This window comes from Petromyzon marinus, chromosome 28, assembly GCF_048934315.1.
Source record: "Petromyzon marinus isolate PM22_M1 ecotype Great Lakes invasive population chromosome 28, UKy_Petmar_22M1.pri1.0, whole genome shotgun sequence".
Lineage (NCBI taxonomy): Eukaryota > Metazoa > Chordata > Hyperoartia > Petromyzontiformes > Petromyzontidae > Petromyzon > Petromyzon marinus.
Genome location: NC_133694.1, coordinates 3,572,300 through 3,600,271, shown reverse-complemented (window position 1 = coordinate 3,600,271; position 27,972 = coordinate 3,572,300). Strand labels below are relative to the sequence as shown.

The 27,972-nt window shown below is 51.1% G+C and overlaps 1 protein-coding gene and 1 long non-coding RNA gene across 2 annotated transcripts; both read left to right on the top strand.

The window, feature by feature from the left end:
* Nucleotides 1-646: 646 nt before the first annotated feature.
* Nucleotides 647-16,707, top strand: LOC116946913 (uncharacterized). The gene is made up of 4 exons (XR_004403614.2): nt 647-1,206; nt 5,140-5,194; nt 7,948-8,025; nt 16,576-16,707. It is a non-coding gene; the product is annotated as an uncharacterized LOC116946913 (long non-coding RNA).
* Nucleotides 16,708-17,700: 993 nt separating this feature from the next.
* On the top strand, nt 17,701-26,604 carry LOC116946806 (uncharacterized). Its single transcript, XM_032961970.2, has 5 exons — nt 17,701-18,229; nt 18,460-19,556; nt 20,340-20,470; nt 20,839-20,976; nt 23,510-26,604. The coding sequence occupies exons 1-5, from the start codon at nt 18,102-18,104 to the stop codon at nt 23,654-23,656; spliced, it is 1,641 nt and encodes a 546-aa protein (XP_032817861.2). The 5' UTR covers nt 17,701-18,101; the 3' UTR covers nt 23,657-26,604.
* The last annotated feature ends 1,368 nt before the right edge of the window (nt 26,605-27,972 follow it).

Sequence of the window (27,972 nt, the reverse complement as noted above, 5' to 3'; positions counted from 1 at the left end):
TATTCATTTCGTGTTTCACTCACTTACCCTTTTATTATCTCACTCATTGATGTAACGAATGCATTGTTCCTTCATTCACTAACTCATTCATTCATTCACTAATCACTATGTTACTGGTTCATTCACTGAATTACACATTCACTCACGCATTAACCCCCCTAATTAAATAATTGATTATACTCATTCACTACCTCACTCATTCATTCAGTCACTCGGTATTCAATCATTATTCCACCAATAAACAAATTGATTCAACGATTCAACCACTCGCTCACTCACTCAATCATTCACTCACACACTATTCCACTGATTGATTCACTAACTCATTTACTCACTCATTCACTCGTGTACTTACGTACTGATTCCTCCCACTCATTAACTAATTGATGAATTGACTAATTTACTCACCCATTAATTCACTTATTGATTCACCAATTGATTACCCGCTCATGAACAAATGTGTTCACTTACTCATTCACCCACTCAATCACTCATTCGCTCATGTACTCATCATTGATTCACCTACTCACCCATTGACATCCCCCCCCACTAACTAATCGACTCGTTAATCCATTCACTCGCTCACTCATTCACACATAGCCCACCCAATCCGACCACGCGGGGTCGCGTGGGACAAAATTGACAGTGGCTGCTGAGTGGGGAGCGAAGCTACCAACGCGCGGGGCTTTCCCACACTCACACACAGAGCCACGCGCACACTCCCAACATCCACCACCACCACCCTCCATCGCCCGCTTCTTCGAAAACCACTTCCCGTCATTGCCTTGCCTTCTTCCCTCAATGAGACAATAACAACAGAGGAGAGAGGAGGAGGAGGGGGAGTGACGAATGCCACCTTATAAATTTAGCGTCAGAACCCATCTCTAGCGGATTCACAACTCCTGAGTTCAGAGTACACACGCACACACACTTGTGTAGGATGAGTACATGAGTGCGTGTCTGTGTCTATCTTTCTGTGCGTGTGTACCGGCTTTTTTTGCACCCCCCCCCCCCAGCAGTCTCTAAAGGCTACGGGTTTGTTGTTGTTGTTCGAGCTTAGATTTTGTGTTCAAGCAATGGGTGTATAATTAGTGAGTGTAATCAATATCGCTTATATCATACGTGATCACGCACCTTTTGGATTTAAGCGGCACTTGCGTCGGCTTGAAGTTTCAGGACAACAGCTGATTTTCACGCCAATATAAGGTACGGTCCTGCGCTTTGCTACGCCACGCACACAACTCATATCAGTATATATATCGTGCAGCCCTGTACTTTGCCGCACACACATACACTATTAATATAGATTACAAGGTACAGTCCTCCATTGTGCTGCACACACAGCTCATATACACACACACGTTACAGTCCTACACTTTGCTGCACGTACACACACACACACAAATAGGGCTACTGGAATAGCTCTCACATGTTTTGACTTGACCGATATGTTTGTTGGTGTTCTATACGGTAGCGATCCGTTTAAGACACCCCCTTGCCTCCCGAGTTGTTGACTGAACTGAACCCCCCCCCTCCCCTACTGAGTTACAAATGGGCCCATATTAGCCTCCCGCTGATGCTCGGCAGGTGATTGAATGCTGAGAGCAACGACTGCACGTGTACCAGAGAGAGAGAGAGAGACGGAGAACTCTGCATGCAGACATGAGCTACCCGTCGGAGGCCGTAGGACTGCGAGAAGGGCTGGGTGCAGATGCAGCACTTGTCGTAATTTTGTTTTAAATATTACAACTATTACATAGAAAAACATAGGGGGGGAACATAGACATGGAGTAGGGAGAGAGGGGGTAGAGAGAGAGAGGGAAGGGGTAGGAAGAGCAGAGCGTGACATCTATCGTGAAATCTTTCATTTAAAAAGGGGTTTACATAAAGCAAAGCATTAAAAAAAACCCGAAATGATGAACGAAGCAAAGTGCCGACTACACCGAGCATCTTCTTGTTTCCTCTGATCGTAAAAAGAGAGAGAGAGATGAGTGGTCAAAGCGTCTCGTAACTGAGATTGGTGGTGAGACGCGTCCGCACGCGATGCTGGCTTCACGAGGGTGCATCGCATTTTCCCTGTAGAGTTGTTTGAAAACTTAACGATGGGGATTCAATGACATTAGTAGACGCGAATTTGTATACCCGCATTAGTTAGCTTCGTTTTGTTTGTATGTTCATGAACAGATGTGTTTGTTTAAAGAGACACGTTCATTTCAACCGTTTGAATCACACCTGATAAAATGCGATTTATTTCAGTCCATCCGCCTATTAGCTTCCCAGACTTGCGCTGGCTGACCAACAACAGCATTTTGCATGAACACAAAAACAAAACAAAATACTCTGAGCTGGTTTCGTTTTTTCTGGGTCTCATCAGCAGAACCCATCAACCTTTAAAGACGTATATATCTGTTTCAAGAAGTTATTTAACTGCAATGAATACCGTTATAAAAATGCTACCTTGCGGCAAGTAATGAGGCCTCGTTTAACCTTTGTGTAAACTGCATCACTAGCCATAACAGTTTTAAATATGATTTTTCTAACTGGCTGTAGGACGTGGTGCTGGCCACACACCCCCACCCATCGTGTCCCCGTGGCGGCCTTCACAGGTGCTGCTACTCGCTAACAGCAGTCTGTCACAGACTATACGGGGGGGGGGGGGGGGGGAGAGATCTTTGTGTTTGTGTTAGCGTCACAACCTGACATAGCACGCGGTGACGGGTGGAGTTTGCAGAAAAGGTCATTAAAGTAATTAAAATAAATGACATTTTATTCCACCCAAGCAGCGACAGCGTGGTTAGCGCGGTGGTTAGCGCGGTGAACCCAGGCGGGCGAACGTAGGCACAGGGATTTGTTTGAAGCTGGAAAAATCCGATGAGCCACGAAGCTCTTTTCACGCTGGGGTTGGCAATGGTGTTACAACCGTCGAAGGAGGTGACACAGGTGGATAAATGATATAGGTAAATTACGTAGGTAGATACATTACGGAGATAAATTACGTAGGTAGATACATTATGGAGATAAATTACATCGGTAGATACATTACGAAGGTAGATAGATGACAGGGGTAGATTGCACAGGGAGATACATGACATAGGTAGTATGTTCATTAACCATTATCACTGGTGAGTGATAACATAACCGGTCCTGCGCTTTACCCCCCACCATCGTGGTGAAGTATGGTCAATGAACCCCCTATCACCAAGACGGCATGGGTAGAGCTGTATCCAGCAGTTGTTCATTTCTTATTATCATCAGTAAATATCTAATTATGTTAAGCTATACTGTATTCATATTATTAACAGTAATTATTGAGCCAATCACCAACATTTCTACATATGCAACTTAGAAAGTGGTGTATGATTATGGCATCCTTACAGATCCCCCCCCCCCTCTAATTCTGCTATTAATTGATCAAGCCGGCCTTATTCGTGGTATATCACTAGTATACAGATCGCCGCATGTTTCCGTTGGCAGAAATATTGAGAGAGAGAAATGAAATGTCCTTGTCCAGACCAGAACATGTGGCAGCAAGCTCACGTTGAAGTGATGCACTTTAAGTTGTATTGATTATTTTAAGCTATACCGCAAGGAAAAAATAAAATGGTAAAAAATACCCACAACGAATCTTGTGGGATCCCACGGAAATGTGAAATTCAACCACGCTTAATAACACCAATTAATGAATTATTTCGGCTGTTGTATTACACAATGTACAGGGCGGTCCAGATGTCTTGCGACCCCCTAATTAATTGAGCTCGAAAATATTTGTCCACTTTGTATATTTATTCATAATTTTAAACGAAACCTTATTTTTTAAAATAAAAATTACGTTTTAGAGAACTAAATGGGGGGGGGTCACAAGACATCTGGACCACCCAGTAAAATTCTGTCCTATGCCTAACAAGATAGTCATGCCTAGAGATGATTTGTATACTGTTTAAATTATTTGTTTACGATTCTTATACTTGTGGGTGTTTTGTTATTGTTTCTTCTTGTAACGTTCTGACCCGCCCCGACTGAACATCGGATTCTTCCACTATAAATACTGATTCTGATTATATATAATTTTCCTGCGGGGGGAAAAAAAACCCATCGATAATTATAATAACGATTCCCTTTATTTGCAAAAGCCCCACAATAGTCTCAAGAGACCCTGCTCACGAGCGTCCTGCATTGAGATATTTGGCCCATTAAATAATCTTCGTGACTCTTGGAAAAACAGCACAAAGGCACGCGGAGATAAAAACTCCAAACTCCACTCAAATGGATTCAATAATCCCATTCGCTGCACTGACCACAGTGACCATCAGTCTGGCCAGCTCGCGGTCTAGCGGGTATTTGGGAGTTTTAAAATCTCCGTGATCCATCAACCTTTCAACGTGCTGGGTTTACAGGAGTGTGCCAAAATACTGTGTAATCGTTCATTTATTCTACGACGATTCAAATAGTTGCGGACAATTTTTTGTTCTTTCCCCAAAAGCGATGAAAAAGTCTGCGCGCCGCGCGGGAAACCTCACCAGCAAAAAGTGTCGGGTCACAGAGGTGTGCATGTCAACAACGGCAGGCGCGGTCGTTGTTGCTGTTGTTAATGCGATCGTGTTTTAGTCGTGACGAATTTGTCAGACGTGATACTTGAGCAATGACACCGTCACACGAACATCAGAAAAAAAAGGGCAGTGTCGGCGATGCCCTGTTAATCACAGAATCACTGGCGCAAGAGCACATCCATCGCTCGTTTGTTTGCTGCGAGCACGTGCTAAGCAGGCGAGCGGCGTACTCTACTTAAACATCATTCTACCGAGGCATTTGGCGGGTCGATTGCACATTTTCTACCCGGGGTGGTCGTCGATCGTGATTAACCCTTCGGTGGGGGGTATATTCACCCCCACCGCCCCCCTATTAAGCAGGCGATGCAAAGCAAAAAAAAACACGTGTCCTTGGGAGTTTAGAACACGGGAAGCTGGGGAAGGTGGTGGGTGCTGGCGAAGAGGGGGAGGGGAAAGGAGATTTGGGGTGGATCGAGGGCCTGATTATTAGCGGCGCATTTATTATTCTATTTTATGTCGTTTTTCCCTGGAAACTAAAAATAAAAGTACAAAGGCTCCCTTGGATTTAAATAAAAATAATCATGTTGTGCAGGGACAAAGATCGCTATCTCCCAAGGAAAGAAGGACGCGGACCCCATTGTCTCGGCGTGAGTACTCAGAACGCTTTTCCCGGCCATGCTGAAACGTTTCTCGAACATCACACGAGATGCAAAACACGCATTGCACTCACGAGGCACCCCCACCCCACACCACCACCCACCCCACCACCACCACCACCACCACCCACCCCACACCACCACCACCCACCCCACACCACCACCACCCCACACCACCACCACCCCACCCCACCACCACCCCACCCTAGCTCGCTACAAAGCGGCTTCATAGCCACGGCGTCAGCATCACCGCCACCACGACCCCCAGTTTCCATTCTCCTCCTCCTCCCCATCCTCTCCTCCCCTCTTCCAACAAAAAAAAATCCCCTCGACACCCTCCCCCCACCCCGAATCACCCAGTCACCGGCTCCCAACCTCTTTCCCGTCCCATTCCTTCCCGCAGCTGTCAGCTGTTGCATTAATAACGCGACAGAACGCGCGCGGGGAGATAAATAATAACAGCAGCAGCCGAGGGGGGCCGGAGGGGGAAGGGGGCCAGTTCGGGAGCTCGTAACTCATCGCGGTGGAGGAAATTCACCCAAGTCGCTGGCTTCCTACGGGCCTAAAAACTTTCGTGACTGCAGGAATTCATATTCTTTGGTTCTTTCGGTAAAGTCACGTAGATAGAGGAATAATAATAAAAAAAACCAAAGTGAATAAAAATTTAAAATATTCATTTTTTATTATTATTTAAATTTTATTAAAATAAAGTGAATAAAACAATTGTATTTTTTTCACATTATTATGATTCTATCTACGTGACTTTACCGAAAGAACCAAGGAATATGAATTCCTAGGGGCCCTTGATAACCCTCGACCCTCGGGGAGCCACCTCGCTCCGAGTCGCAGCGACCATCGGGTCAACTTGTTTGCAACTCGCGGTGCGCGGCGGCTGATCACCGGCACTCCGTGCGTGCTGTCGCGCCCCGCCTAGGTGCACTCACTCGCGCGGTGTCTTCGTCGCGTTTTGCGCGGCGGGTTTAGGTGCACGCGCCCGTGGTATAGGAGGCGAATTGGGTGGGCGTCGTATTTTGCTTGGCGAATAAACACACACACAAAAAAAAACAAATTAAAAGTCAGAAAGAGGGGGTTCCTTGCACTGGTGCTCACCTCCCTGAGTTCGTGCTGGAAATTCCACATTGTTATGCCAGGGATATTTTGCAAAGGACAACCAGTGTGGAATTCCACACCAAGTTGGGACTAATTTTATTGACCCCCCCCCCCCAGAGGACTATAATAATAATTATCAAAGTTATTTAAGGAGAAAAATCTCACCAAGTCTCAACTCAGTTACCATCATCACCACCACCAACAACCACGGCCAATCCATTGTTGATTAAAGGCGTCCCGAAGCCGCCACCATCTCTCATGATCCTGCGATCTAATTCTCTCTCTCCCTTTCAGATTCCTAGCCCCTTCCAAAACATCGTCATGATTCACACTCTTCGTACACCGTCTATATTCCGTGTAATCGGACTTGTTTATGTCTACAACCGTTACAATTCGAGCGAGGCTCATTGTGCGGCAATGTCGCTCCTGCGTTGGCAGCTGTGCGGAAGCGAAATCAACGACAACACTCACATTCGACAACACTCACATTCGTCAATTTTTTTTAAAAGTGTGCTATTGGAAATGCCCATGACACGGAATAAGGCGCGCTGTAACTCTATACAAGATAAGATAACGTTGATATTATTTCCATACTGCGGTACCAACAGTGCACACGTGGCCATGCTCGGGTGTGGTGCGCGTGTAAATAAGATACACACGCGACGCTATTTAAGGAAGTGCGTTCCCGCGCTGTGTTGAAATGCGTCCGCCCCGCCGATACAGAATTAACCGTGGAGAATTTAAAAAAAAAACCGCCCAAAAATACCGCAAATGCAGAACTAGCTCCTGATGGAGAGACGAATAATCATGGGATGGCACGGTGGCACAGCCATGAGACTTGAGCTTGAGAGACAAGAAGGGGCCTGGGTCGATTTCCAAATTTTTCCGTGTCGAGTTTTCCGTTCTCTCCCCCCTGTTCTGCGTGGGTTTCCTCCGGGTTCTTCCCATAGCTAAAAAACAATGTAAACTGGCGTTGGCCAAACCTCCCAATGCCGAAAGATTTACCTGCACATTGTTTGATTGAGATGACGCACAGCAACAGTGCGAGCTTGGCAGGACCCTCCTGAAAAAAGTCTTGAGACTCAGCGAGGCTTTCCAAGGTAAAAAAGCACAATAATAAATCATATTTCATGGATGGGCTTCATCTTTGCTTCACTCTTGGAGGCTCAGGCACTACGATCAGCAGACTCCCATCATTGGTGAGACACCATCTCCTGGTGTTCCACCAACCCTTGTAGCTGACGATGGCGGTAGAGCTCGTGTTAAACTAACCCAACGATCACGAAACTTCCATCGCAGCTTCGGTCGTGTCCTTAGTTGCCCGGTTTGAGTCTGGTTTCAAATCGAGGTTGTATTTTAGGTAGATTTTTTTTTATTCTTTCAAAACGAGAATGGCTTATGAAAAAGGGGATGCGTATGATAGGGATTAATTCCGTACGATTCCTTTTTTAAGTTTGGTACGATGACGTATGATGTATGGGCTCAGTGCGAGGCTTACTAGAAGGGCATGCGTGGTAGCTTTCTCAATCCCGCACACGATGCATGTCCGGAGGGTGCCTTTGAGCGGCTCTGCAACAAAAGTTGTGATGTAAACGTGGTTAATTTACCGTTGTTGTTTTTTCGTAACATTTCAGGTTGAAGGCTCAACACTCAAGGCGACACACAGGACTAACCGCGTGGGTCGAGCAAGGGCGTGCAGCGATGGACGACAAGTGAGTGCGCGTCTCCGTACCCGGCTCCTTTCGGTAGCCAGGTGACCACTTGGCAAAAAACCGCAGGCAATGACGGACGTTTTTTTCCTCTCTCCAGCATTGCTTGTTGTGAAACGTTTAACGTGAGCGGCCTTTAGATTCAACGGCGCACAGAGAGGAGGGCAGCATCTGCGAGTGCAAAAAATCTCCATGGCCTTGTCCAGAACACCACCTCAAAAGAACTGAACGTGTGGCCGTTTTTATTTTTTGTTTGCCGATGAGAACCGCCGTCTCAAAGAGAGTTGAGAATTCGTGGCCGTCCAGCAATACGGGCCACAGCCGACGGAGCGGTTTCCTCCTCATTAGCGCTCATCAGTCCAGTATGGTCATAATGTTCACTGCTGCTCCATGCCTCTGGGAGCCCCATACGGTCCAGTATATCAGATTACCACCTAGTTGGCTTTCGCGACCAATATTATCCATTATAACCTTTTTTTGTGGGGTTAGATCGCGTAAATATGAATGTGGTGTCGTTAACCCACCACCACCCGACACAGCCAATTAGTAAGGTTTGTCACGTAAATAAAAACGTGCCAATTTGTTACTACTTCAGCACACCAGTGAGTTGGAGAGTAAACCCACAATGTTTTATTTACGTGACAAACCTTACTAATTGGCTGTGTCGGGTGGTGGTGGGTTAACGACACATAGTTACGCGTTCTAACTCAAAAAACCTTGGTTATTAGTGTACAGTATATGGAGAGGATCTGCATGTGTGTATGCATGTTGAACTTATTTTGCACCGTACGTAGCCAACCGTGCTAACCATAGGTGCAGGGGGGGGGGGGACAGCCTTGACACCAACGCGGAGTCCGTGAGCACTTGCCTAACCGATTACGAGCAAACGGCATTTTTGCGTAAAGGTTAGCAGAGGAGAGATTTGTGAATGATGCGTTTAAACTACCGCATCAACAAATGTTGCTGTTTTCAAACTGCTACATTTCGTGAGATTAGATATACATGCGTTGATGTTATTATCCGTTTCATCACAAATGTGCACGGGGGTATCGGAACTACGAATCTTTTTTGGTCGGTCTTTCGGTTCACGTTCCGTAAAGGGGGGTTTTCCTGGACGCCCAGGCTTCTTCCCGTATGGAAGATGCTCGCTCAAGAATTGGCCCAGCATCCCAAATTCGAGAGTTTCCTGAAAAATTCTTAGGATCAGGGAAGCGAGGCTTTTCTCCATAAAAAATTAAGGAAATGTATATTAATGTAGATCGTCATCATCATCACCACCATCATCAATCATTGTCATCATCACCACCACCATTATCACCATCAGTCATCATCGTAATCATCATCATCATCACTATTATCACCACCAATCATTATGTTATCACCATCAATAATCATCATTGTATTATCACCATCAATCATCATCATGTTATCACCATGAATCGTCATTGTCACCACCACTCAGAAGTCACGTGGTTTGCGAGAGGCTTGAGCTGATTTAGATATATATGAGCTCTGCTAGAGGTAATCATCATCGTCGTTCACTCATCGTTTCATTTTACAAATCGCCGTCCATACAGAAATGTACATTATCTGAGCACGTCTGTAGACAAGTTTGAATGCAAGTAAGAACAAGCTTCGTTTGACTCTTTCGGGTAATAATACAGGGGTTAAGATGTTCAAACACCAAATAGACACCTTTTTGCAAGCTTGAATGCAACCGTTAGGCATTTAAATCTCGCGCGTGATTTGACATTTGACGCTGGTAAACAAAACATGCCGTCACACGAAGGGTGGCGCTGGAAATGAAAGTTAAGTTGGGGTTGTATTGCCTAGGTTAACAGACGCCTTTAAGTAAAAAAAATTGCATTTCGCAACGGCAGCCGCTGTCAAAAAAAAAACGCCCTCGGTGGAGAAAGTTTTTTGCGGGGGCAACTTGTCTTGAAACGAAGCGCCCAAGTTCAGTAGTTCCTTCAGAGGTCTTGTCAACCATCAGCGGTTTCTCCGAGAACAATACATGAATAAATAAATGTCGCGAAAGAGCACTTCACACCCTTACGCAAATTCGATGTGGGTTTTCGACCCTGCTCAGCAGCCGAGATCAGGATGACATCGGTGGCATTCTGGGTGATGTGGTCACGGACCAACTCGGGATTGTCAACAGGATGTGAACACAACCGTCAAGCTTAGTGGAACAGGATACGGTCTTGCCTTTTTAATTCCAAAGTACGCTATTTATAATGTACTTTCTTTTAAATCAATAACTTGCCGCATGCAGATACACACAGGAAAGAGCGAGAGAGTGTAAATGCGCGAGCCCACTTTTTACGACTATTTCTGTAACCAAACGATGGCGTTTTTAGGAATTGAAAAGTCAAACGGTAAAGGCGATGCCCTGCAAGTGCCCACTTATGCCGCTGCTGGCAGAAGGGTTCCCAGTAAAGGGGGCTTTAGAGATAATATATTTTGGACTAGCATCCCACATCGGTAAGATGTCTAGGAAGAAGTGTAAATACCCCCCCCCAACATTACCCCATCACATGCTATCAGAAGATCTGATTCATCGCATCCGTGGCCCAACACTGATGAATGGTTAGGGATAAATCAAGAGGGGACTTCTTAAAAGTTCCCCGAAGAAAAGTGGAAGTATCCGACTGTCATTAAATGAGCCTCGAAGTATCATGGTTGGTGACCTCATGGCGTGTGCCGTCAGTTTCACTCCAGTGCTTCCCCCTTTTACACGATCGGGATCAACTCCGTGGCTGAGGGATGCGTCGATTCCCGTCTCGCCGTGCCAAGTGGCTGCTTCGTTTGTACCTCTGAAATCGATGACCATCGCCGGTGGAAATCGGCGATGGTCGCATCACGAACTGCCCGCGGCGGGTGGGAATGGAAATTTTCCGGAATTGTTTTGCTCGCTGCTTCGGTAGAGCGCTACATAAATAATCTGATCGCTTACGAGCAAACCGCCCCCCTCCCGTGCCCACGCTTTTTTTCAAGAGACTCGTAAAACGAGGAAGGGGCTTTCCCTTCGCTCATCGTGGCCAAGTGTGACCTCGCATCTTGCAAATCCCACCCAAAAAAATATTCGCGTGTAAATTCCATTCGGATAGAGGCAAAAGGCAGGCCGTGCATTTCGTTGTTGTTGAATGACCAAATTCCCCAAAACGCCAAGCGGCCAGCAACAACCGGCAATACATGTAGAGTTAATGTATTTTTTTTATTGAGTTAGGGTTATTGGTAAGAACTAAGGGGGGGGGGGGGAGATACGGCGAATGGAGGGAGATCTAACGTCGAACACGTGCCAGGAAAGAAGCAGACGCGTTGTGGCCTTTGCTGCTATTCGTAATAAACAAAAATAAACTATTAAGGCTACTTTTATTTGACCAGGCAAAGGGCCCACTGATCTATAGAGCTCTTATTCAGAAGCGACCTGGCTATCACAAATTATAGCTCAACGAAGCGGCCTATCATCACGTGAACATTTTTTTAGCAGCCAAATACTCTATACGCGTGATGTTGATTCTAAATGTGGAAGGGAAAAACCGGAGGATACGTAGAAATTTTTACGTGACCACGGGGAGAGAGAGACACAGCAAACTCCAAACATACATCAGACGTCAGGGTCGGGATCGAACCCATGACCTCCTGCATACCAGGCGAGACGAAGTAGTTAACATCTCGCCACGAGAGGCAGAGGATTGGGACTGATGTGCAACCTGTCTTTGTGCTTAAGCTGCAAGCGAGCACATAAACGTGTACCTAACCTGGCACAAACACCGCGGCGATGTCACCGCCACTGAGTGGCATATGGTGGCCGCTGTGTTGCTTGTTCCGTGTTCGCGTCGGCAGATCCGGCATGCTGGGTTAGCAGATTCAAGTCCCGTGGCAGTTTGGCTTCTGAAATTGGCTTTTAGTCGCTCCTAGGTCGTTTCTGGAGAAAATCTGTGGACATTGGCACTGGGGAGACCAAAGTGGCCGAGCAGCATGGTGCTGGCCAGTGGCCTTTCCACTCTGGCAATTAAATACTCGCTAATCTGCACTCGCCCATTGCGGATTACGAGACTAAAATGTGGATCTGTGTGTGTGTGTGTGTTGGTGCCAGGGTTTCGTAATGACCGCTGCTGGATACTTCTTCATAACGTTCTGAAATACACGTTCTCAAGCAAACAAAAAAAAGCCACAAATCAGAAATAAAACTGAAGAGCGCATGCGGTGACGTGTTGTGGTGGAGCGGTGGTCACACTGGGCTCCTCACGGCACTCCCCGCCCACCCTTCACCTCCACCCCACCCATTCTCAACCCTGGCCCTATCCCTCGCAAATGCACTGGCAACAATATCATACGGTCATCATCATATTCTAAATTCGAGGGGAACAAAACAAAAAAACAAATGGGGCTGGCTGTGAGGAGGGACGGACGAGCGGTCACGTCCAAAAGGTGACTCAATATTAGCCACACTTCGAGAATGACGTACTGTCGCGGAACATGTGATACATGTTGCATCATGACTCTGTTGTCACACCAAACACTCTGCGCGCGCCGAACGGTACAGGCAGGCAGCACGCCTCGCGCAGACGTTCCTCGAGCGGCGCTGGAGTCGGTGATCAACTCCTCTCCAACCGTGACCAAAATCATCCGGAAATGTGCCCACTGCCGTCGGAGCTGGCAGGCCGAGCGGAGTCGAGTCCGGGCTAGCGTTTGGATGGCGGCGGGGGCACTTTGGGCTGGCTAGGTGTTGCAGGGAGTTGTTTGGTAGGGGCGAGGTGGCCAGGAGGTGGAATCGACCCAGCGATCTCTGGGTTGTAAGTGCGGGTGCGCCGCTGACCGTCACACCGGGGCGCCCTGACCTCACACGGGACTCATCGCCCGTGGTAGCGTTTTATTTTCTCGGTGGTAAGAGGCCGGCCCCCCACCCCCCCCCCCCCCCCGAATGGCCATGACGTGGCCAGTCACGCACATTGCCAGCTGCTGGGCACCGCCAAAACGATCGCTTTCACAACGAGATCAGCAGGCAATATATGCCACCTTCTTCGATAGAAATAACCTGTCCCTTCGCGTAAAAGATACACAAGTATTGATTTGAAGCTTTCGTGACTGCAGGAATCCACACTCTTTAGTTCATTCGGTGAAGTCACGTAGGTAGAAAAATAACATATCACCATTATTTTCTATTTTATTTTTTCTACCCACGTGACTTTACCGAAAGAACCAAAGAGTAATGCACAAGTTTGTTTTTTGATACCGTCACTTGCCGTCAACCGCAAAGGCCTTCCGCCAGTGCGTTACTTCGGCGGCAGTCGGTTCAAATGCAGACGTCTCCTTCGCCACGCGAACCCCTTAGCGCTCCAGACGGACAGGGAGGGGCATCCACGAGCCAAGGGGAGTGGGGGGGGTGAAGCAAGCAGCAAGGGAGGCGCCAGGGAGATGGGGGTGAGGGCAGGAGACGTTTCGTAGGGCGCGCGCGGGCCGCTCATTGGCCGGACAAACTCTGCAGGAAACTCCCGGGGTTGGGCGGAAAGGGATTTATCCTCAGGTGACCCTCGGTACCGAGGTGTCAGAGCTTGGGAAGGGGAAGAACAAGAGGCGGAAGGCGATCGGCGGCGGCACCTCGCGGCGACCTCGGATCGGTCCCGCGGGGCCGTTGAGACAACAGCGAATGACCCTGGGGTGCGACGCGTTGGGGGAAGGTTTAAAGCGACGATGCGGACGTTAGAGAATACACCGCGCGGGGAACTTCGGTACCGATTTGCCAACCGATTAAACTCAAGGGAGGATGTGCGCCGAGCCGTGTGTGTCCCTGTGCTAGCTCGTACACTGCAAGTGTGAATATCAATCCGGGCTGTAATCCGATTAGTTAAGTAGTCGATTACTCTTACGATTAGTCGGTTCGATTATCTCGACTCATCGGATAACACGAAAATCGTTGGGGGGCGGGGCGGGGTGGGGGTGAATGTCTCACCGATGTTGACACGCGTGCCGCTGGACTGGAGGTGATGGGCGAGGCCTGGAGGTGTCATCGGCAATGTCAGCCGCGTCTCGCCGGGCTTGGCTTGTGGGGGGTTTACCACCTTCGGGATTATTTCGATTATTTTGGCTGCTATATATTTCCACGTGATGAGCCACTTCGTAGAGCTATCATTTGTGGCCAGGTCACTTCTAAAAAAATAAGCTAATAGCTCAATGGGCTATACCTGGTAGGATAAAAATAGTTAGTTTAGATTTTTTTAAGTAATTTGTTTACCTCTCCATTACCTTGCAATTCGATCGTGTTTTTCTATTGTTTGTTGTTGCAACGTTCTGACTCGTGGAAAAGAGCTTTACAGCTCATCGGATTCCACCTGTATAAATACTGATTCTGGCGGGATGTGGAAAGCGGCGGCCGTTTCTAAATCAGCCCTAGTTGTTGGCCACGAAACAAGCAGCCAATTATACATTTTAGTCGATTAATCGACTGATCGTCCCAGCTCTGTAGTATTTCCCTATTAACATCTGGTTTTACCCTTCCAACTCTCCTCACGGTGGTCACGTGTCCCCGGTTTGCACAGAAGCTTGAGGTGCCAGTCGCATGAAAACGCTCCGCGCGAAGGCTACTTGTCATCGCGTGTTATTATTTTACAGATCAGTTGCCATACCGATGAGTAAACGAAGTCTCTCGTCTCCATTTTATATCCGGCCGCGTGGCGCTGTCGTGTCGGAGCACACGAATCACAATGAGCGACTTGTGAGTTTAAATCCCCAGTTGGGGAACTGACGCAGCCAGTCATCCCTTTTGAGGGCAATTTTAAACGAGCAGCAAATTGTGAGAACCCATCTGCAGGAATATAGATGGGCTGGTCCCCGTAATAGGAATATGGAATGTATACCGCTTGCTGAGGGCCACAAATTAGAATAAGTAATCCCAATTCTCGGTTGAGGGCTTTGATTTAATGTACGTTGGGATGCTTTTTTCCCCCCGCTTTGCTATATTTCAATCGCATCACAGCGAGCGGTGCATCATCCTGTATTTTAGAACAGCCCCCGGAAAAAAGTTGCCGTCACAATTGCTTCTGAACTACTTATGAAAGTAATTTCAGTCGCTCATTTATACTTAGTAGAGACATTTCTTGTATACGTCCTGATAAACTATTAAAAACTAGTATTCATTTTAAGGGCCCACTGAGCTATACGGCTCTTTTTCAGGAGCGACCTGGCCACAAGTGATAGCCCAATGCAGTGGCATATCGTGTGGAAATTAAAAGCAGCCAAATACTCTAAAAGCGTGTTTCTAAACGTGGGAGAACCCGGAGAACAATCCACGCCACCACGGGGAGAGAGGCACGCAAACTCCAAATATACAGCACGCGTCAGAGTCGGAATCGAACCCACGACCTCCTACATGCCAGGCAAGGTAGTTAACATCTCGGCACAGCTAATATCTTTTTTTAATCCTCAAAGTTGGCATAAGCAAATTTAGTAATCAACCAAACTTAACACTGAGTTCTGTGTGCAGTCAGACCATCAGCTCATGTAGAGCCACCACAGTGAACTAACAGCAACTCCTTATTTCTAGACCATTCGGTTTCTCGAAATTTAACAATATTTACTCAAAAACTGCTTTTGTGGCAAGGGCGAGATTTATCCTGGAGAACAAAAAAAACTACAACAAGTTTTAATGTCAAGTTATGACATTCAGGCCGGCGGTGGCTCCCATTGTAACAACGCCAGTTGTGTTTGGCGGACAAAGCTAAACAAATTTTCTGAAAATGATTATCACGGAATGAATAGGGATGGAGGAGCGGGGGTGGTTAGAATTATGTGCAAGCGCTTTCCCGGTCTGGCCGCATCCGGCGCCGCTCCCATCGTCACCCACCCACCCACCCTCTCCTCCCACTCAAAAACAACAGTTGGGCTTTGTCTAAGAGCACAAGACAGGTATTACTCACCACGAGGCTGGCCACCACAGCCACCCACACGCCCAACGTCTGGCCTCACCCACCTACAAGCCACCCGCTGTGGCCTTGCATTGCATTGCGCTGAGCTCCCCATTAGCAGCAGTGTCAGCAGTATCAGCCACCTGCCGTCAAGGCTCAGAGGGCGAGGCCACGTCAAAGATGCGGCTGAACTTATGAACCGACTCTGTAGGCGGGTGCCGCGGTGGCGAGATGTTAACTCCCTCGCCTGGTAAGCAGGAGATCGTGGGTTTGATCCCGACCCTGACACCTGTTTATTTGGAATTTGCATGTCTCTCCCCGTGGTTACGTGAAATTTCGTCCACATTTAGAATCAACATGCGTTTTTAGAGGAAAGGCCACTTTGTTGAGCCATGATTTGTGATATCCAGTTCGCTTCTAAAAAAAGAGCTATATAGCTCAGTGGGCCTTACCTGGAAAAATAAAAAAAAACAGTAAAAAAAATTCGTTTAGTTTAGTATCTAATTTGAGCACGTGACTGTACATAATACAGAACTTTTATGGAGCTGCATCCCGGAACGCTTGGGCAATGTCAGGCAATGTCAGGCAATGTTTCCTGTCTCACCTCGAGATTCTCCCCCCCCCCCCCTCGTGTTCCCCCCAGGAGCTGGGGTCCGGGCTACGCGAGCGCCCTGCTGCAAGGCCTCGACGCCTTGCGACGCCGCGGGCTCACCACGGACGTCGTGCTGCTGGCGGGGGGCCGCCAGTTCCCCGCGCACCGCGCCGTGCTCGCGTCCTGCAGGCAAGCGCCCCCCCCCTCCCAGCTCCCCACCCCACCCCACCAGCCAACCCACCAGCCCCTCCGCGCTCCCACCCCACCAGCCCCTCCACCCCACCAGTCCCCCACCCCACCAGCCCCCAACCCCACCAGTTCCCCCCCACTCCACCAGCCCCACCCACCAGCTCCCCCACCAACCCCCCACGTCACTTTCCCCCCCACTCCACCAGCCCCTCCACCCCACCAGCCCCCCACCCCACCAGCCCCTCCACCCAATTAACCCTCAACTCCACCAGTTCCCCCCTAATTCCACTAGCCCCCCCACCCTACCTGTTCCCCCACCAACCTCCCACCCTACCAGCCCCCCCCACCCCACCCTACCAGCCCCCCCACCCCACCATCCCTCAACCCCACACCCCACCAGTACCCCCCCCCACTCCACCAGCTCCCCCACCCACCCAACCCCACCAGTTCCCCCCCCACCCCACCTGACCCCCCACCTGACCCCTCCCCCCGCACCAACACGCGTGCTGCTGTATTTATTTCTTGATCTATGTAAAACAAAACGTATGTATTCGACTCAAGGTAAGTGTATCGTAATTCAAAAGACAAGTTTTCTGCACCGCCTCCTGATGCCCAGCACGTAGCCTCGTTACCGTGTTCTCACATCTGAAAGAGGGGCCATCATTGTCTGTCACTCCGCCTATTCTATATGTTTCATTCCTTTTAGTGCACGTGAAAGTTTTTATGCTTGTTACCATAAACCCTGGTCTGAGGGTTGGGTGCTCCATACTGGACATCTATGAAAAAGAGCTTTATAGCTCATCGGATTCCTCCAGGATAAATAAATATTCTGATTCTGATACACGGTGATGACGACCTCTGCGTGATCCACCAACTCCATCCACAGTGCCGCAATGAAATCGTGATCGTCAACCGAACTTTATTCTCCCTCCGTGTCTCTCTCCCTCCGTGTCTCTCTCCCTCCGTGTCTCTCCCTCCGTGTCTCTCCCTCCGTGTCTCTCTTCTCCGTGTCTCTCTCCCTCCGTGTCTCTCTCCCTCCGTGTCTCTCTTCTTCGTGTCTCTCTTCTTCGTGTCTCTCTCCCTCCGTGTCTCTCTCCCTCCGTGTCTCTCTCCCTCCGTGTCTCTCTCCCTCCGTGTCTCTCTCCCTCCGTGTCTCTCTCCCTCCGTGTCTCTCTCCCTCCGTGTCTCCCTCCCTCCGTGTCTCTCTCCCTCCGTGTCTCTCTCCCTCCGTGTCTCTCTCCTCCACCACCACCACCACCACCAACCGGCGTCATTGCTCGCGCAGCGGCTACTTCTACTCGGCGTTCGTGGAGGGCCGCTGCGGGGACCCCCAGCTCGTGTCGCTGCCGGGCGTCACGTGCGACGCGCTCGCCGTGCTGCTCGACTTCATGTACACGGGGGAGCTGCCCCAGCGCGCCGTGGCCACCGCCGCCGTGTCGCGCGACCTCGTGGCGGCCGCCCGCCACCTCCGTGTCCACGGCGTGGCACAGGCGTGCGCGCGCCTCCTCAAGGAGAGGTACGTGCAAGTGCCGTGGCCTCGCGTTATTGCCCTGCCGAGCTGCCCGATCCCCGAACGCGCGGCGGTGGTGATGACCACGACGACGACGACGACGAGCGATTTGTTTTTACTAATCGACGGCGATGACCGACACTACGACTGCGATCACGACCAAGGCAGCGATGATAATTATATCGATGATGACGACGATTGCGACGGTGACGATGAGATCTCCTCTCGTCCGGCAGCTTGTTGGATCCTCCCGACCTGAAGCCCAGCAAAGAGGACCAGGGGGCGAATCTCTACGCGCACCACCTGCAGCAATTCATCTACTCCCTTCACAACACCACCACCTCCTCTTCATCCTCACCCTCATCCTCATCATCATTATCGTCGTCATCGTCATCCTCGCCGTCATCCACTCCGTCCCCCTTCTCCGTCTACTCTCAGCTGGGCAACCCCTGCCAGTTTAACGCCTTCTCGCCGTTCTTCCACCGTGCCGCCGTCGCCGGCTACAAGCTGTCGCCCTTCTGCTACGCGGGGCCTCGGGGTGCCGAGCCGCTGTGGTGGCCCCTGGCGGCCCACGGGGCCTGCTCCCAGCACCCCCAGCAGCAGTGGGATTCGCACGCGGCGGTCAAATCGGAGGGCGCCGACGCCAAAGGCACCCGCTCACCGGCCGGGCCTGTGGGAGAGGCGGAGGAAGGAGACCGCGGTGGGCACGACACGCAGCGCGTCATCGACATGAGCGTGGGTGGGGGGGAGCAGCGGCGCCAGCGGGCGGACACGCCGTCGCCCCGCCGCCAAGCGGACGGGCCCGTCGCCGCCGAAGCCCCGGAGGGCCCGGCCCGCCGGGACGGCGACGGTGGCGCCGCTCGGGAGCCGAGCGATGGGGCCGGCCAAGCGGCCGCCGTGGCCGGGCAGCAGGAACGAGCGCCCTGCAGCTACTGGAAGAAGCACAAGCTGAGGAGCTGCATGGCGCTCATCTCACGCGAAGACCGCGACGGAGGCGAGGACGCCGGCGGTCGAGATGGGGAAGGCCCCTTGGCGGGGAACGGCGGAGTGGCGCGGGGCAGCACGGGGCGGCAGAGGGATGGAGAGGAGGTGGCGGAGGAGGGGGCTGCAGCACCTTCGGGCGGCGCAAACGGGAGCTGCAGCCCCTACCCGTGCCTCCCGCGCCGGGAGGAGTACGTGGCGACGGCGACAGCACAGGAGGGGAGATCGTGCGAGGAGATGTCGGAGGCCGGCACGGGCCCCCGCGGTGAGCAGAGGGTGTACCGGTGTGACACGTGCGACGCCGAGTTCCGCCACAAGGGGAACCTGACGAGTCACCGTGCCGTGCACACGGGTACGTGGGGAACCGCCCGGGCCCCCCTGCCCCCTCCCCCTTGCATGGGCAACCGCCTGTAGGGCCGCCACCCTGCGCGGTTGCACTGCCGCAAGCACTCGCTCGATAGCTGGCCCCCCAGTCTGGTAGCGGTACGACCCAACGGCAGCGGCACGTTTCCGCGTGTTACGGAGGTTCGTGGTTCGAGCACCCGGGGCCGCACCTGGTTAATACCGCGGGTTTGTTTTGCCCAAGAGACAGACGCCGTCCACTTCGCGGTGGACGTTCGGGATCTCGTGACGTTATTTGAAGAAATAAATTAATGCTGGCCACACGTGCCGCCATGACGTGCCCGAAAATTTGCCGAATTCGAAAAATGGCTCTCGCGGTCATTTCCGCACAAACGCGGCGACGGCCCCGTGCTACGCGAAGAGCGCTGGTGCCAGAGAGGGGCGGAGCCAGTGGGGGTGACAGGGGGGGTGACATTCTGCGTGTGTAAGTGTACGACACTCGGTCCGGCGGACTCCGTGCAACTGCGTTGTCAGAGTGTGTCGCCAACCGATGGCGTCTAGTTCAACAGCCTGACTCTCTAAATCATTCTTGAAATTAAAATTTGTTGAATGTCACCCCGGCCTGAAATCCTGGCTCCGCCCCTGTTGCCAGATATCGTTTCAATGGTTTTAACGGTATTAACGGTTTTAACGGTCTTTACCGTTTTAACTGTTTTTGACAATTTTAAGAACCAACGAATAATTTTAAATGTCTTTAATGGTTTTGACCGCGTGTATCCTTCCGCGCGCGCAGGCGAGAAGCCGTACCCCTGTGACGTGTGCGGCGCTCGATTCAACCGCCCGGCCAACCTCAAGACGCACGCGCGCATCCACTCGGGCGAGAAGCCCTACCGCTGCGACTCATGCGGAGCACGGTTTGTCCAGGTGCATGCCCCACCCTCCACCCCCAAGTGGCTCACCTGTGTGGGTCGTTGTGTTGGTGCAGGTGGCTCACCTGCGTGGTTGTTGTTGTTGTGGTTGTGGTGGTGATGCAGGTGGCTCACCTGCGTGGTTGTTGTGGTTGTGGTGGTGCAGGTGGCTCACCTGCATGGTTGTTGTTGTTGTTGTTGTGGTGGTGCAGGTGGCTCACCTGCGTGGTTGTTGTTGTTGTGGTTGTGGTGGTGCAGGTGGCTCACCTGTGTGGTTGTTGTTGTTGTGGTTGTGGTGGTGCAGGTGGCTTACCTGCGTAGTTGTTGTGGTTGTAGTGGTGCAGCTGGCTCACCTGCGTGGTTGTTGTGGTTGTGGTGGTGCAGGTGGCTCACCTGCGGGCCCACGTGCTGATCCACACGGGGGAGAAGCCGTACCCGTGCGGGACGTGCGGAACGCGCTTCCGCCACCTGCAAACGCTCAAGAGTCACATCCGCATCCACACGGGGGAGAAGCCCTACCACGTGAGTCCCAGAACGCTCACTACCAATCTTACCGCTATGCTCACCCCCACGCTTAGCACACATCCGTATCCACACGGGGGAGCAACCCTACTACGTGCATCCCAGCACGCTCACTAGCACACTCACCATCACAATCCACACTCACCACACACCAGGGAGAAGCCCTCTCCCGCGAGCGCCGGGGGTAGGACGTATACGTTTGTCTCCGTTCCATCACCTTTACGGGCGACTTTTCATGCGACGAGACCACGGCCTATTTGGACAAAGGCGTGGCCTGGAGACTTAACTTGACGAGCTCGGGTTTTCCATCCGGCACCTCAGCCTGCACCATCGCCAGACTGCACGAGAGGTCATGGCGTAGTGAGTATCCTCACGTACGTTGGCGACGCGATCATCACAACAAGAGACATCTGTGAGGCGCCGTTCGACGGCGCCAGTACACAGGGCAAGGGCGTTTTCCCTGTAAGTGTCCAGACAAACGTCGGGCTGCCCACAAGCGGTGCTGCTGTGGGCACAAAGTGAACGATATACACCCATAGGAATGTACAAACGCGGGTGTATTTAGCCGTGGTCAGACAAGTAACGGAGGCAAATATTTCCCATAAATATGCAACACGTGGCACATGATGGATCGGTGGGTGGGTGTGGGTGTGTCTGAGTGTTGCTTATGTGGGGAGCGGTGTAGTTGGTTGGCGCCCGGCACTACGCACCCAGAGACCCCGAGTTCGATGCTCGTTCATGGCCAATATCCGTGACGAATATCTGAACTGGTTCTGAGCCTCCCCTATGTCGACTCAGCTCCTAAAAATTGGTAGCTGGTGCGGCACGTTAAACATCATTAGCATCGGGGGAGACAAAGGCGGCTGGGCGTGGTGCTGGCCACACAGGGCTATACAGCGGATTTTCTGAGTCTTCATTACGGACTGGAACATGGGTTGGCAAGTAAGAGCTGAGACTGAGAGCTTCCGGAGAGCGTGGGTGGCAAAAGGATGGGTCGCAACATCTCCACTGGGCATAGATAAGCACCGTGACACTCTTAAGTAAAGCGGCAGTGGGGGTGATTAATGAGCCAGTGCTCAACTCACACACTGGGCGGTCAGTCCCCTCCTTGTCTTGTTTTATTTTACATATGTACGTAAGTACGTACGTTGCAACTTCCTCTGCACCGTACCTAGCCAACCCGTTGTAGATTGGAGGTGCGGGAGGGACGGACAACAAAACTAAAAGACGAAAGTCCGTTCTAAAGAGGTGAATTTTAACTCGAGATGGAGAAAAAAAAAGTGTCCTTCACCCATGTTGAGGACTCGGGCTACCTGATTCATGGTCTCATCTCACCCTGCACACACCGCCAATCACAACACTTTGCTTTCAGCTTCTTCCATCGCCCCCCCCACCACACTGCTCCACTTTGGAATTCCCTCTCCGATCGCCTCTTTGATCCAAGCTCCGAATAATAATAATGATTTAGATGTTGAAGGCGCATTTCATCCGTCGGTCCCAATGAGCCGTAGATATATACACGTACAATGTTGTTTACAGACAAATCAATGCTGCTGCCAGACGCTGGAGGAAACCGGATCACCCCGAGAAAAGCCCATGCGTGCAAGGGTGGCACACAGATTAGACAGATTGAGAATAGTCCGCACTCTACTGTACCAGTTTCTCCTGGGGAGCCAGGGGTACGGCACCTCCTTGATGCCCACGGGAAGGGAGTCAGTTGCACGGCGTTTGTGCGGTGATCCACCAATCCTCGCTGCTGCCTCCACGGTGCTGGACTCGAGGCAGCCGTGTGCAGCAGCGTAGCCACCACCACCGCCCCGGCCAGCCTGGCACCATCGAGTGAGAAATTAAGGCCCCCTGCCTCGAAAAATCCGCTCTGCTGGCCAGCAATAATTGTAGTCCTTCTTGCCGTCTTGATGCCTCTTGGCTGCGAATGAATTAATATTATCTTACAATTAAAGGGCGAACTTGAACAAGGCGCTTAACATAATAATATAACGGTGTAGTGCGAGGGATGAGGGGTGTGTAGCGGTTTAGGGAAGGGAAGGGAAGGAGCGGAGGGACGAGGGGAGGGAAGAGTTCGAGAATGGGCAATGGAGAGGCTTTGAGAGGGGAACGGAAGGAAGTTAATGAGGGAGACTGCAAGTTGCAGTGTGGATGTCCCGTTCACCACTGAATCTCGGGACGCCCAAGCGGTTAGCGATAATTTGATCGGGAGAGGCATAGCGCCGTTTTTTTTTAAAGACATTGTACTCACCACAGAGAACTGTAGCGACATGACCACACAATATGATAGATGGCACCAAACTGTACCGGGAGCCTCGGTACATCTTCCGACCTGAAGACCTACAGACGAAGTCGTTTTATTTTAGTACAAGTACGTCATCGGAATGAAATCGCAAGAAAAACCGATGACCTGCTTGTACGTACGTCATCGGAATGGGAAAGGGTTAAAATGAATGTGGGTGAATGGCTGCGTGCGGAGTGAGTGTAACCCGGCTCCTGGCGCCGTGTCTGTCCGTGGTGAGCGCAGTGCGAGACGTGCAACGTGCACTTTCGGCACAAGAGCCAGCTCCGGCTGCACATGCGGCAGAAGCACGGTGCCGTCACCAACACCAAGACGCGCTACGGCCTGCTGCCACCACCGCCGCCGCCGTCCTGCAGCCTGCCTCCCGCATAGGGCAACCGGGCGCACGCGTACACGCCCGTGAGCACGCCAACGACAACAGCGGCAGCAGTTCGCCACGAAGTGGCGGTGATGTCACCAAGGCGCCTGTACCTTCCGAGGCCAAGTGAAGTGTCGAAGGCTCGCTGCTGGCAGGAAGTCACGGGAGAGACCCAGGTGCCATGGGTTGACTGACTTGAGATGACTGGCCAGATGTACCAACTGTGCTCCCCACTGTGTCAACTCGCCGTGTTTTTTTCCGCCCGGCGCTGCGCTCGATGTTGAGGGCTTCGCTCCTCCGCCCTCCGTTCTTGCTGGAGGGCGACTGCCTCCAGCTGCCCAGTGGCATCCTTCACGAATCTCCTCCGCAGAGGCCGACCTTGACACCGCTGGTACCAGTCATCGGCAAGTCCAATCAGCTTCACACATCCTGCTGTACCGCATCAGTCCATCTCTTCGCCAGCACACACACACACACGCCCTGGCATGCAAACATGCGTAATACTACGGCGACAGCAACAACCGCCGCCCACCACCGAGTGGCGGTGGCAGTCACCATGGCCCCTGTGCCAGGCCAGGTGCACACCGAGTGTCGAAGGCTCTTTCGCTGCTGGCAGGAGGTCACGGGACAGATCCAGGTGTTTTGGGTTGATTGACTTACACACACACACATAATATAGATACTTGTCACCCCATATAGCCTTGTACAGCTTGTTGGGGCAAGTGCCGGCGCGGAACACAAGGGGGTGGCGTTGCCAGCACCCCCGACGGGTGCTAATTTTTAGGCTGAGTCGACCTAGGGGAGGCCCAGGACCGATTACAGATACTCGCCGCCGATGTTGGCCACGAGCGGGAATTGAACCCGGGTCGCTGGGTTAATAGCGCAGCGCGCTAACCACTACAACTACCCTGCAGATAACACACTCACGCGTGCACACACACTCAACATGTTATATGCATTCATGGGGGGCATTGCACTATATTTAACAAATACACAGTCGTCGTGCTGGTGGAGCGTATTATGCTTGAGGCCAGGCAGGTGCCTTGTTCGTAAATGTCAAGCCAAGCCTCTCGTGCTCCCTCTAAAGAAGAAGTTGCCCCCTTTTTATAAAATAATATATAAAGAGCTTCCAGGACAGACGCGTCACACGCACGTCGCTCGGGCAAATGCCGTCAAACGGTGTTGTTAGCGGTGTTGTTAGCGGTGTTGTTAGCGGTTAGCAGTGTTGTTAGCGGTGTTGTTAGCGGTGGTTTTACGGTGTTGTTAGCGGTGTTGTTAGCGCAGCGCGGCAAAGAGCTGTTTGACCGCGCGGTCGTGTGCTGAGCGCGCTCCTGACCACAACCCCGCACACCCGCGCACACGCGCACCCACACACCCGCGCCCCGCTCCATCATTTCTCTTTGTGCGGAGCAAATGTTGGGGGGGTGGGGGGCGAGTTTCCGTTAGCGGGCGCCTATCAAGGGGTCGGTGCGCACGTGCGCGTCCCGCCATCGCCAAGTGCTGACATTGACACAGCAGCGCCGCCGAAGGCTGAGTCATGAGTCAACCTGGGGGAGGGAGGCGGTGTTGGCGGAGCCACTCAGGGCCGGCGTTAATGGTGTTTGCCGCCGGTGTGTGCGCGCTAAGCTACCGTTCCCCGCAACGGTAGCTGCGCTACGAACCCGGCGACCCGAGTTCGATTCTCGCCCCGTGGCCAACACCGGCGATGATTTTCTGAACCGGTCCTGCGCCTCCCCGAGGTCGAATCGGCCTCAAATGAGCACCTGGTGCGGTGTGTAAACATCGCCACTGGGGAGACAAAGGCGGTCGGGCGTGGCGCTGGCCACCCACCCACAAACAGACTATTGGGGCACTTGCCCCAATAGTTTGTTTACAGGCTATACGGGAGATCTTTGTCTTTGTGTGCGCGCGTGCGAGGCCAGGATTTAAGCCCGCAGGTTCCGCGTGGATCACTCGGCAGTGCTCCGAAATAATCTCAGCTCCCTCCGATGTAATCACAGCTCCCCCGAGTTAGATATTCTACACACACATATATACACGAGCGATTGTACACAGTGTGCATTCATACCTACACGTACGAACGCAGCACACCTGTAATGTATACACGTCATGCGTTCGTATCATTTATAGCTGCGGTCGAAAATATCGACGGGCAGTGTCGGTTATGCGTTTTTTCTTTCTAACCATACCTCACCACGATGGTCAGTGGGGGTTGGTGGGGGTTGAGGCGAGAGACCGGCTCCGATCTCACTTGGACGTCAACTGAGGATCCTGTGTTATATTCTTTGTTTTTTTCGGTAAAGTCATGTAGATAGAAAGCAAATAATAATAAAAAGTTATAAAGTGCGATTTGTATTATTATTATTATTTGTATCTAGGTGACTTTACCGAAAGAACCACAGAATATTAATTCCTGCAGTCACGAAGGTTTTAAGTCTCAATTTGATCGTGTTGTTCTTTGACGTGAACCGCTCGGTGGGATTAACACGATGGCAGCAACCCACGTGGTAACGACCGGTCGACATCCACTGTGGTGCTCCCGGAGAGAATTGCTGGCGCCCGGAATGGATGTCCATTAATTCCGTGCCCTGTTGTACGCCGAGCAACGTCAAACGCTTTTTATTTTTTTTTATTTTTACAGGACTGTGCCAGTTAATCGGTTGCGTCGCTGGTTCGTCGTCACTCACATGCTTATTCAATATGCCACGGTATTATTGTGGACTTACGCGAAGGGAAGACGTAATCACGCTAGCATGCTGTATTGCGGGAGACATAGCTCATGAGGCAGAACGTGTATATTTGACGTTTAAAAAAAAAAAAGTTATTTTAATGGAATTTCACGACACGTCCATTATTGCTCAAATTTATAAGCTAGGAAAACGTAATTTTCTGCTTATTTATTCCTGAAACTTACAACGTCTATAAACAATAAAAACATTATAATAATAATAAAAAACAAACCTTTAAGAGTTTTACTTTTTCTTTGTTCTTGCAACTTTACTGACCCGGGGGGGGGGGGGGATGGGGGGGGATGGGGGCTCTCTAGACAATAGCGTGCGGTGAATCGAGTGAATCCACCGCGGTCTGCGAGTCCCAAAAGTCCAACGAATCGGATGCCACAGCAGGACAACCCCAATCAATGCGGCAAGCAGTGGCGGTGGTGGCGGTGGTGGTGGGGCGCCGGCGGGGGTGGTGCTAACAGAGACGAATGTCAGCTGGAACGGTGCCGGAACACAGCTCCGGGGAATGTTGAGGGGCAACTCCCTTCTCGTGGGGCTTCGCGGAGGAGAAGGCTGATCCGCCATCTGGCGACGTCTGCACGGGGATAGAGCGTTGCTCCCTCGTGCAAAGTATGGGTTTTCGCCGGGCGCTCAGGTTTCCTCCTCCCACATGGTATGATAAACACTCATCATTAGTTGGAATAAAACGAAACTATTTTGTATTCTACCAGGTAAGGCCCCGCTGAGCAACGTAGCTCTTTTTCTCAGAAGCGACCTGGCCACAAATGATAGCTCAACGAAGTGGCATATCACGTGGAAATTTACAGTAGCCAGATACTCTAAACGCGTGAATGTTGATTCTACATGTCTTGGTAAAAACCGGAGGACCCGGAGAAAAATCCACGCGACCATGGGGAGAGAGGAACGCAAACTACATAATAATATACAGACATTGGGGGTTGGAATCGAATCCACGACCTCCTGTATACCCGGGGAAGGAGTTAACATCTCGCCACCAGCAGGACTCAGCGTGGCTCTCCTGTATAAATAATAAAAATAGGGGAATAATAGCTGGATGCATAAATAATCTATAAGTATATTCCAATAATTACTGCTTTGGCGTGCCGCATCCATCTTGAGTTACATACTTATTTTGTCCATATAAGATTATGAGAATATATGCTGCAATAAATATCGGATTCTTATGAACAGGCGTACCTGGTACTCTCGTTACTAGTGCCTTATGCCGTTAAATCCCGACTCCACACCAGCCGAGCAGAATTCCAGAAAAGATTGAGAGAGAAATGAAGCCCTGTGGCCGTTATACGCCCATGCCTACCAACATCATCCAGTTTAAATGTTCCAGGGAAGCCAGATACAGAGGCAACACAATATATGAGCCGATAACAATGCTTCTCCACATTATCTGGTTCTTCAACATAAAAAAAATAAAAGTAAACTTTTGTTATTGACAAATCCGACCAGCCACGCGGCCTTCTGGGAGTGTGCGTGATTCAGCAGCGCTGGCTCACGAGAAGCTAACCCTCCCTGTACGGGCTTTGACATTCAGTGTCTCGCCAGCAGAATGAGCTTTCTTAAACCAACAACAT